Genomic DNA, 10327 nt, shown 5'->3' with positions numbered 1-10327 from the left:
GGATGGGCCATTGCATTTTCATATTGCTCCCATGACCTCTGCAGGTCACGTGTGTGAAACTGTTTGAATGAATGTCAGGGTGGACAGCGTCCTCAAATGCCATTTTGTTTGCTTGTTATCATCACATTAATTACAAATTCATCGTCTCCATTGTAATTTTCTAAACGAGCGACCTTTGACTATGTGGATAAACAGATAAAAATGTTTTTTTTTTTTTGTCTGACTCATAATAAGACTTCTATGTTATCTGCCTTTGAAAATGTCACTGGTCCTGTCGCAGTGCTCCCAGCTCACCTTTTGGCAAAGAGATGACAGAATAAGCAATTATGCATACTGAAGTTACCCAGTGTGGAATAAAAATGGCAAAACAGATATCGGTCACAATGGCCTAAATATATCCCTGTAGTGGTGTCAGTGAATGTTAAATCTGATCAGGTAATTCATGGAAACATGATTTTTTTTTTTCAGGCAATGTCATATCACCATGGGTTTTTTAAGAATAATTTTGTTGAAAGGAATTACATTTACAGTGCACCTCTTCTTTTAGGACTCTTTTAGCTTTTATGATCCATCTTACACAACAATCTATAGTATCTGTAGGACAAGGACAAGAGACCATGTGTGATTTGACACTGCATAGTGTCACAATATACCAAAGAAAATTCACATAGCATCAAAGATGAGAAAAGTATAGATGGAGACAGTTGTAATTGTCCAGTATATGAATGTCACAATGTCTCATAGTGTTTGCCTTTGATTGACACTATTAATGTTAATATGCTCTTCTATTCTTTCCCATGACCTACAATTACTATTATTATATAATATTGAGGGACATTGAAGGTGACAAAAGTGCTTCCCGTGTTGAAACACAATTAGATCACATGACATATTCGGTAATTATGCCACCTTTGGTCCGCTTTTTGTCTCCATAAAGGTCTCTGATTGTATCTCTCGCTCTTCTTCTTCCGGAGAAGGCCTGCGTGCGCAGTATCCATGTCTCCCTTGCAGAGCTACAAACCCCTTTATAAACCACGCCTGGGTCAGCTAGGATGTCACAGCTCTTGCAAACACGGGGACAAAAAGCTAAGTGGTGCTCAAAACAAAGAATCTCCCCTCATTTTAGACACTTCCAATTTTGCTTTATTGCTGTTGGGTATGTGGAAGGCTGTGGTACTGGCTGTGTGTCTGCTGGTGGCTGGGGTTCAGCCCATGGACGATCCAACGTATGGGGTGAAGCTATGTGGCCGTGAGTTCATCCGGGCAGTCATCTTCACCTGCGGAGGCTCACGATGGAGACGGTCACTCAGGAGTGCAGGTGAGAGGATGAGGCTGCATCTTCCCCATCACTCACCTTGTGATGTTTCTTATCTGCAATCATTGTTATCAACTTCTTTCTTTCCAATCTCATAACAACATCAATTGATATTAGGTTCTCTGTGGATCTCTGTGAAATAATTATATGTCAATGATGAAGTTTTGTCTTTACCTTCAACTGTTGTGAAGTAAAGCATGTGACAATCCCTTCAATGGAAGGACAAAAAAATCATGTTATTTCAGACAGAAAATGCTTCTTTTTACATTTTTATACTAAACAATCATGTTGTTTGGCAGTTGGCTTAGTCAATGTTCACAGTAGACAATGTACTGGGTGTCGAGATCGGAGAGTTATGACTCTTATTTACTTTGCCATTAGATGTATTGTGTTGAACCACTTGATAAAAAAGCTCTCCAAATATTTATTTGAGTCCTGAAAACGCTTATCTGCATTTTCACCAGAATTATAGGACTTCTGACACTCACTCCCTCCATCATGCCATCTTTAGCAATTATTTTAAAGTGGAAATCTTGAAGATTATCATTTTAATGAATGTTTTTTTAAGTCACTGTCTGATGAGGTAACACAATAGTGATTGAACGTATGACTCCCTGTTGAAAGCATTTGAATATTAAAATATTGGCAACATTCCCAGAAAAAAAAACATATTACAGTTTTTCTCAATTACACAAAAATAGAACTATGCACACAGTGCTGAAAACTTGAAGCCTATTTATTGCCAAAAAGACTGCTAATCAATTCAAAATGTGCAATCACCCATAACTGAAATCCTAAGTATTGCCACTTTAAATAAGAGACGGATAATGGACTTGGACAAACCAGTATTTAATCTCTAAATGTAAGAGAAAAGCATGAGTGTTCCCTTATTGTTCATTTTTCTGCTGAAGATGTTCCAGAGGACCCATTCAGCTCCCGACTGGAGGAGTCCTCAGAGGGCTTGAGTCTCACTCCTGTGGTGGAGAGTATCCTCCAGAGGAACAGAGATCTAAGCTTCACAACTAGAGACGACCACGAGGGAGCCTTTAGCAGGCCGGCCCGTTCTTTCATCAGTGAGGAAATCCTGGAAGCCCTTCGCAAGGCCGACCGCAAGGGCCGAGACGTGGTGGTGGGCCTGTCCAACGCCTGCTGCAAGTGGGGCTGCAGCAAGAGCGAGATCAGCTCCCTTTGCTGAGAGTCAACTGGCACCATCTGAGTGAATACGCAGCAGACGTATAAATGAGCACATAAACAGACACATTCATGAACACTTCTCATGACTTTTAGTTCATTTTTATATCTTTTGTCTTCCTGTTAAACCATAATATGAACAGTTTGAATTGCTTTTTTTTATTTTTAAGTATCTACGAAGTGCATGGAAAGGGCTGCCATGTGTTTGAAGTGTTATATATTTCTGTTTAAAATGTCTACAAGGCTTTGTAATGAACAGCCTTAATTATTCAGTCTTGTACCAGGCTGTTTTGTCCTTCCCACTCATCACACACACACTGTAATTAACTTCTTTTTTTCATTGCCAGCTGAATTGTGCCTCTGAGAATTCAAGAGAATAAAATGCTTTGTTAAGGTCATTTGACAACAACTGCACAAAAAGTCACTCAATGTCTAATCTTCTTTGTAAACTGGAAGTATATATTTTCTTTGTTTATTTTTTGCATTTATTTCATTGCACGTAGAGTGCTTAAGGGGTTTAAATGTCAAATCCATAATAAAAATGTGTTAAAAGAACCTTATTGTTGCTTTTTTTTAAATGTCATGTGACTTATGTAACATTATTTATACATATAATAACAATTTCCACATATAAAACTGAGTAAAGCGGAAGTATCAGCAACATGAATTGAAAGTTTCAGCATTGAGATGACTAAAAATGATCAATAAAAGTCCCCTGTGTTGTTTCTATATGAACATACCCAGGCTACACACTAGTTCTTCTTTGACAGACTAGTTGGGTACAGTAGTGTGCGCGCGTTTGTGCGCGCGCGCGTGTCCGCACGTCATCGCCACTGCGGGCATATTTCCAGAAAATGGGCGGGGCAAATCCGCTAACTGAACGGAATTGAACTTCACTTCAAACTTTCTGTGTGTAGCGTCGTTAAACGTCGCTGGAGGATGCCCGACAGACAGCCCGGTGTGTCTCACAATGAGGTAAATAACATAGTTAGCCAACACTGATATATATATATTATATATAAATATGAATTCAGCGACGTTTACACATTTTATGTCACTTTCGTGTTCTGACTGTTGTCGACGTGCTTTCCTGTAACTTACTCAACTGTAGCACAACATCTGTTAGCTCATTTACATGTGAGTACATCTGACAGAAATGCCGGACATAACTTGTAACGTCATTTACGTCAAACCTGGATTTGAGGAGTGTGGAAGGTGCTTTATCGTCTGTGGTTGATAGTTTCTTCCTTGTGTATATACAGTACATGTGTGTCTTTTTCCACAGGCACTAGAGGTCTGGGTCCGAATGTAATGGCCACACTTAGGACAGGGTGGCTTCTGTCCTTCCTGCTCAACATCCCAAATTATTATGCTCAAGGTAAGCTCATCTGTGTTTATGCACACGTTACTGAATACTGTATGACTTAATTTCTTCTTATCCTTAGGTGCTTGTACTTTATGTTTGTTTGTTTTTATGTTTTGTGCTACTTATTCTTTTATATTGAATTATATATATATATATATATATATATTATTAAATATGATCAGTTTGTAAGAAATGATGTATTGTTAAATGAACTTCTCGGGGGTAGAATAAGTATATCAAATTAGCTCTATTTCAACCAGCTATGACATTCAATTATGAATGCAAATGAAAGGACTTTATCTAAGATTTGGTGTCACTATTAAAGTAAAAGATCTAGAAGATACAGGATCAAATGACTCATGCATCAACCTCCTGAAACAAAGTAAAGTTTATCTTATCTTATCTTAGTATATGTTTCAATCACTTCTATTGTATTAGAATCTAAATTGGGCTGGGTGTTTTGTGTGCAGCATATGTGCATACACTGAAGGCATTTACATGTTTTGATGAAGGGCCCTTTGTGCTAAAATGTGCAGATCACATACGTTTTCTCATCTGTAGCCTGAACTTACAACTGTCATATTACATAAGTGTCTGTATTGAAGAGGAAGTGGTACAAGGAAGGGTTTATTTGGCCCAAGACTGATCAAAGCACTCATTTCCTGCTAACATTACTGGCAGTGTGCTTCATTGCAACCTGCTGTGTGCAGGAATTGGGTTGATCACCGCTAAAAGGGTAAAGGCTTTCGAGAAACACACACAAAAAAAAGAAGAAGGTGTGTATGTGTTGCGTACGGGCGGATATACAAATGAGTGAAGAGGACTGTTTTTCTTCAGTCTATTGCTCTATTGCTTTCTAATCTTCTCCTAGATATTCAGTACTTTGCTGTGATAGCAATTACATCTATTTGACTAAAATACTAATGCGTTTTAATAAGAAACAAATTACAAATTTCTAGCAGCAAAACATAATGTTCCTTTTGATTTCTACAGTGTGCTTTCATTTTGTCTGTGTATTTCTTTTGGAATTAGTTTTTGTGACTCACAATATCCTGGAAGCTTGTAGCAGTGGCTCAGTACCTTTGCTTGTTGTGACTCATGTTGGGAACATTTTTGAATGAGATATTTTACTCTAAAGAGTATCAAAGTCCTATAAACCGAATCTTTGGGTTTTATGCTTTACCCTCTTTGTTTTTCCAGGTCCTCCTGCTGCTCCCTCTCCTCCTAAATGCTATATTCCATGTGATGAGAAAAACAATTGCGTAGATATACATTGTAGTTGGGATCCAAGGCCGGACACTCGGATCCCTACGGACTATAGCCTGCACTGGGAGCCAGCAAATAGCGAGTAAACACCACCAACAATATGCCTTTTCATCCGACACCTTTTTAAAGCTTTAATGATAATTATCTGATAACTTGTGGAGAAACCTTCTGAATTTGTTTTATGTCTTGCGGTCCAGGGAGGGGCATGTGATCAACGGGACCAGCTTAAGTGGTATTATCCAACGTGAACACTTCAACCATGGGGAGCTTCGTGTTTGGGTCCAGGCTAAGAACCAGTATGGTTCTGCCAAATCTCAGGAGGCTGTGTTCCATACAGCAAATATCAGTGAGTCAGTCCAGGCTCATTCTCCACCACCTCCAACAACAACAATAACAGCAATAATATCAGTAGTACTTGATGCCTTTTCTGACAACTAGATTCACTATGATTTACCTGTTTAAAATGGAACAAGTTGGTACTGAATTTTGTCACACTTATAATTTATCTTGAAATATTTGATTTGGATTCAAGTGTATTTAATTTCACATTAGATTTATTGTTGTGTTTCCATCTCTGTTTCTAGTCAAGATGCCCCCTCCCAAAGTCACATCAGTCAGCCATCAGGAGTCATTGGAGATTTCCTGGAATTCCACCTGTGATGAACAGCAGCTCTCTTTGGGACATTGTGATGTCCAATATCGGACTGAGGCAAACCAAGTCTGGATCAAGGTGTCTGGTTTAAGTTTTGCCTTCCCTATTTTCCTTTTTTCTCTCATGGTATACGCTGTGTGATGGCGTATGTTGACATAGAGGAGACGGCCCGGAGCGAAATTAAGCAATAGTTCCGTAAATTCAAAAATAATCTTGCAAGAATATCTATGTATTTCTTATTGACTAAAGCTTTATCAACTGAATGCACGCTCAAGTTCGTTTCTCCTACTTTCTATGCAGGATGATGTACTCCATGGCAGCTATACCGTTGACACTCTCCAGCTCTGCACAGTCTATGAATTTCAAGTTCGCTGTTCCTGTGACACAGGCTTGCTGAGTGACTGGAGTCCAATCCACAGGATCAGAAGCCCAGAGACGGGTGGGTGCTCATTTGTGATGCGATCTCCAAGTTTAGCATTGGCAAAGAACTTGTAGAAGGTTGCTACATTTGAATGGTTTCTGCTATTTTTTAGTTAAAAAGGAAAATCAATAGAGGAATAGTTTATAGCAATATGCTTATTTGCTTTCTTAGGGGGTTAGATGAGAAGGTCGTTACCACTCTTATGTCATACAAGCTCCTCTAAATATCACTAATTAACATGCTATATCTTGTTTGTTCTATCCGTACAAAAAGTTCCTCAAACCTGCACTGGGTTATGGGTTATTATTCCCTTATCTCTTTGGATTTCTCTCCTTCTTGCTAATTTGTTCCACCCTTATTCAGCCCCGGTTGGAGAGCTGGATGTATGGAGGGACTGTGGGATATACCAGGAAAGCTCCGACTGTGTCCTCACCTGGAAGGTAAGTAAACACACTGCATTACCCACAATCATTATTGTTTCACTGAAATAATGAACCTTTATGCAGACTCGTCCCTGGCTAATTTCTCCTTCTCTTCGTCCCATCCAGAAACTTCCTTTATCTCAGGCTTGCGGTCTCATTCTGGAATATGAAGTCAGGCTCTCTTACAATAACGGCACTTTGGTGTTGGTGAATGTGTCCCTAGCTGAAGTCAATGGGCGGTTGGTTTGTGAGGAGATGCAATGCCACTTGACTTCCTCTCTAAAGGATGTGTCATCAGTTAGTGTATCTGCCTACAACACTCGTGGTGCCACAACGCCTTCTTATCTCGCTATGCCAATGCCAGGTATCAATTGCCAAGAATGTCATTCAGTAAAAATTATAAGTTGAATTGAAAGCAGCCAGAGTTCTATTGGGAAGACTTATCTGCAATAATTCTATATATTTATGATATAATTCTCCTTCATTTGTGTTCTTGCTAAGGTAAAGAGAAAAGCAAGCAACCTATTCACCTCAAGATGAACGAAGAGAACCTCACTGTGTCCTGGGATCTGCCGTCTCAGCCCTCAGTCAACCTGCAGGAATATGTGGTGCAATACAAACAAGCAGGATGTCCTCCAGGCCATGGATTTGATTGGGTCAAAGTGAACAAAACCCAGACAAAAGGAATTTTTAAAGGTCTGTTAGATTTGGAAACATTTATAGCAATACAAGAGGGAAATAGAACTTTTTACCAAACGTTGCTTAAATATTTAAAACATTTGACTTAGTAGCCCCAAAACATGATAGAGAGCATTAATTTAAATAAAACATCATTCAATGATTACAGAGGTACTCAATCTTTTATAACTAAGGGCCACTTAGGACAAAAACATTTAAATATGTGTTATGCTTGGCTGTAAAGACCAACAACATCATCTACTTACCCTCACCCATTAATGCTGAGTCACCTGCATCTGATAGGACATTAGCTAATTCACTAACAGTGGCAAAATACTCTTCCTGATGATGTGCCGTGATATTGAAATATAACTAGTCATTGAAATTAGGTTTTGTTTAATTGCTATGCTTTTTATGCATTTGATTTCTTGCCCATTTAGATGTTAAAAATAACTAGCTTTGTAAATTGTAAATAATTTAATCTAACCATTTGGCAGTACCTCTGCAGCCCACTAGATGGCAATCTAGTTGAAAATCACAAGGATTGATGATAGTAAAAGGTTGGCTGTTTGCAAAGGGGATGTTTAATCTGGTGTCTGTGTCCTCAAACAGGTCAATATAAAAAGTACACTCCCTACGAAGTGTCACTGTTCACTGTATCACACAGCAGGGAAATCCATTACCTTTCATCAGCTATTGGATATTCGCTTCAAGGAAGTAAGTATTTATGCATTGTTTTGATTATTTTAAAGAATTTTTTTTATCATTAGTTGTCTCGTCATATTTAATGTAATGAACTTCATGTCCCTTTTTTCTATCACTTTTCAGCCCCCTCCAAAGTGCCATCATTTAACGTGTTTTCCATTGCTGCCACTCATGTCACCCTGTTTTGGGAATCTATTCCCCTCTCCAAGCAGAATGGGCTGATCCTGTACTACCAAATAGTAGTTGACAGTGGAGGACACAGACAAACTGGTAGCCACAATAGATAACAGTAGTTAGTATACACACATCTACCTCAAATTCAATTCAATCAATATGCATGTGTAAAAAAATGATGAATATAAGAAAAAATAATAAGAATACTGAAGGAGTCGTTTACTTGGCAGCTATTCTGTGGTTACTGAACTCACTCCACACAATTTGTCTCTCCTAGTGTACAATGTGAGCGCATCCCCACAGGATAAAAGTAAGACTTTTGAACTGCTGCATCTGAGTCCAGGACAGGACTATGAGGTGGGGATTAGAGCTGTGACTGCAACCGGGCCCGGAGCAAACGAAACCACAAGTTTCAAAACGATTCCCCATGAAGTTTTGGGTATTTCCTCCCTTCATAATTATTCTTGTTGAATGTGATGAGCTGTCTGAGCAAATCATTTTACGAGTTATTAAGAGTTGCTATTTGATAGGCCTTCAGCATGTGTATTAATCATATTACTGGATTAATTAGTTTATCTCACCCTGTGTCTCTGTCTCTCTTTTTCAGCGACCTTCTTATTACCATTCATGCTTGGAATCATTGGTGTGGTTGTAATATGCATTTCAGTGGCTTTATACTGGTGAGATGATCCTCTTAAACATGTCTTATAACATATGTTAGTAGATTTGAAGCTGTTCTCTTATCTGAGTGATGTCTTTGTCTTCTTTCTTTGTTGATAAATGCTTTGACAAATATTCAGTGTTGTTCATTCTCAACTAATCTCTAATAACACTAAAACAAAACTATATGCACAGTTTAGGATAAAAATAATTCGTTGAAATTCTATCCAAGCTTGTCGTCTCATAAATTGCAGATGTGAACATTGAAGCTACTTAAACATGCATGTATAATTTCTTTTTCTGGTCGTAAGATCGTGATCTTGTGATTATCAGCTGTTTCTTATGTTTTTTTTTAAATCCATGTGTCTGCCAGTGCTTGTCGAGGAGAAAACAAAGTGTGTCCGCTGGTGCCTCTGTGTTTCTATTACAAAGTGCCAGATGCCCGCAACAGCAACATTTTCAGACACATGAAGCAGCAGGTGAGAGACTGACTGTAATGACAGGACTTATTTGTCTTCTGCCAGTCTTAATCTAATCTTGGAACAGGGTTTTACACTGACTGTTGATCGTGAATAATGCCATTGTCCTAGTTTGTTAATGTGTTTTACCAAAACACAAACAAAAATCTGTGTGTGATCTCTCTGCAGTTTAATGACCCATTGGCTTGGATCTGCATTCCTGTCTATGAGCCACATCCCAATATCTCTCTGTTGGAGGTTTTGAACATCCAGCCGTTGACTATCAAGTCCTCCCTGGAGAAAACATCTGACCCCCAAGGGTTAAGTAGGCCAGTGGTCGGAGATGAGTGCTCACGGATAGACTGCCAAGATGATCCGAGTAAGGAAGCTGTCCCAGGGGAGTGTCCTAGGACAGAGCGCAGATATGGAAGAGAGGAATACAGCAGAATGGTTGACTCTGACGAGGAGAGGGACAGGGAGAAGGAGAACAGGGAAGAAGGTTCAGAGGACGAAGAGTCAACGTCGGGCTATGAAAAGCACTTCATGCCAACTGCTTTTGAATTACAGGAAGTTTGATGTTTTCTGTACGTTGGGTCACGGGCGTGGCGTGAGTTATAAATGTTTTGTAACTGTGCAGAACATTTTCAATATGGAAGTGGGATATTACACAATTACCTTCTGAACAGGTTTCTGTAGCCTCTCTTTGCAAGACCCCGGAGGATGACTCAGGTTATTGGAGAGATGTATCTATTATGAAATGTTTTTCATTCAAGATCCATAATTTTTTGTTTACATTTTAGAAACTTTTTATATGTTTGTAAAAAAAAAAATATATATATATGTGTCTGACATGTATTAATAAAATATTTTGATAAGGGTTTGGCTAAAGAGTTTCTGACTTGTTCAATGTAGTGACCAAACAGACAGTGCATGATGTTTTGGCTTAATTATTAACCTTTTTTTTTTTCTCTATGTGAAAAAACGCTAAGACCCTTCTGTAATCTCGCGTAGTTAGCGAA

At 38.8% G+C, this 10327-nt stretch overlaps 2 protein-coding genes across 2 annotated transcripts; both read left to right on the top strand.

Annotated features, from left to right (window-relative positions):
• The first annotated feature begins 827 nt into the window (after positions 1–827).
• Positions 828–3013, top strand: rln3a (relaxin 3a). The gene is made up of 2 exons (XM_084036892.1): positions 828–1318; positions 2227–3013. Exons 1-2 carry the CDS (start codon positions 997–999, stop codon positions 2508–2510), a joined length of 606 nt encoding a protein of 201 aa, XP_083893018.1. The 5' UTR covers positions 828–996; the 3' UTR covers positions 2511–3013.
• A 355-nt stretch (positions 3014–3368) lies between these two features.
• Positions 3369–10185, top strand: il12rb2l (interleukin 12 receptor, beta 2a, like). The gene is made up of 15 exons (XM_084036524.1): positions 3369–3481; positions 3792–3884; positions 5073–5220; positions 5336–5484; positions 5723–5868; positions 6091–6229; positions 6575–6651; positions 6760–6997; positions 7135–7329; positions 7924–8028; positions 8140–8286; positions 8468–8629; positions 8798–8870; positions 9224–9329; positions 9498–10185. Exons 2-15 carry the CDS (start codon positions 3818–3820, stop codon positions 9882–9884), a joined length of 2139 nt encoding a protein of 712 aa, XP_083892650.1. The 5' UTR covers positions 3369–3481; positions 3792–3817; the 3' UTR covers positions 9885–10185.
• Positions 10186–10327: the final 142 nt, after the last annotated feature.

Source organism: Eutrigla gurnardus, assembly GCF_963514095.1.
Source record: "Eutrigla gurnardus genome assembly, chromosome: 20".
Taxonomy (NCBI): Eukaryota; Metazoa; Chordata; class Actinopteri; order Perciformes; family Triglidae; genus Eutrigla; species Eutrigla gurnardus.
Note: the sequence above shows the minus strand (reverse complement) of the source record. Positions and strands in the feature narration are given on the sequence as shown.

What these genes read in the sequence shown, in the direction of transcription:
- il12rb2l (XM_084036524.1), top strand. Translation starts at nt 3,818, where the DNA reads ATGGCCACACTTAGGACAGGGTGGCTTCTGTCCTTCCTGCTCAACATC. An exon ending in ACTGTGTCCTCACCTGGAAG is followed by an intron (nt 6,652 to 6,759) that starts GTAAGTAAACAC and finishes CGTCCCATCCAG; the next exon opens with AAACTTCCTTTATCTCAGGC. An exon ending in ATTTCAGTGGCTTTATACTG is followed by an intron (nt 8,871 to 9,223) that starts GTGAGATGATCC and finishes TGTGTCTGCCAG; the next exon opens with TGCTTGTCGAGGAGAAAACA.
- rln3a (XM_084036892.1), top strand. Translation starts at nt 997, where the DNA reads ATGTCTCCCTTGCAGAGCTACAAACCCCTTTATAAACCACGCCTGGGT. An exon ending in ACGGTCACTCAGGAGTGCAG is followed by an intron (nt 1,319 to 2,226) that starts GTGAGAGGATGA and finishes TTTCTGCTGAAG; the next exon opens with ATGTTCCAGAGGACCCATTC.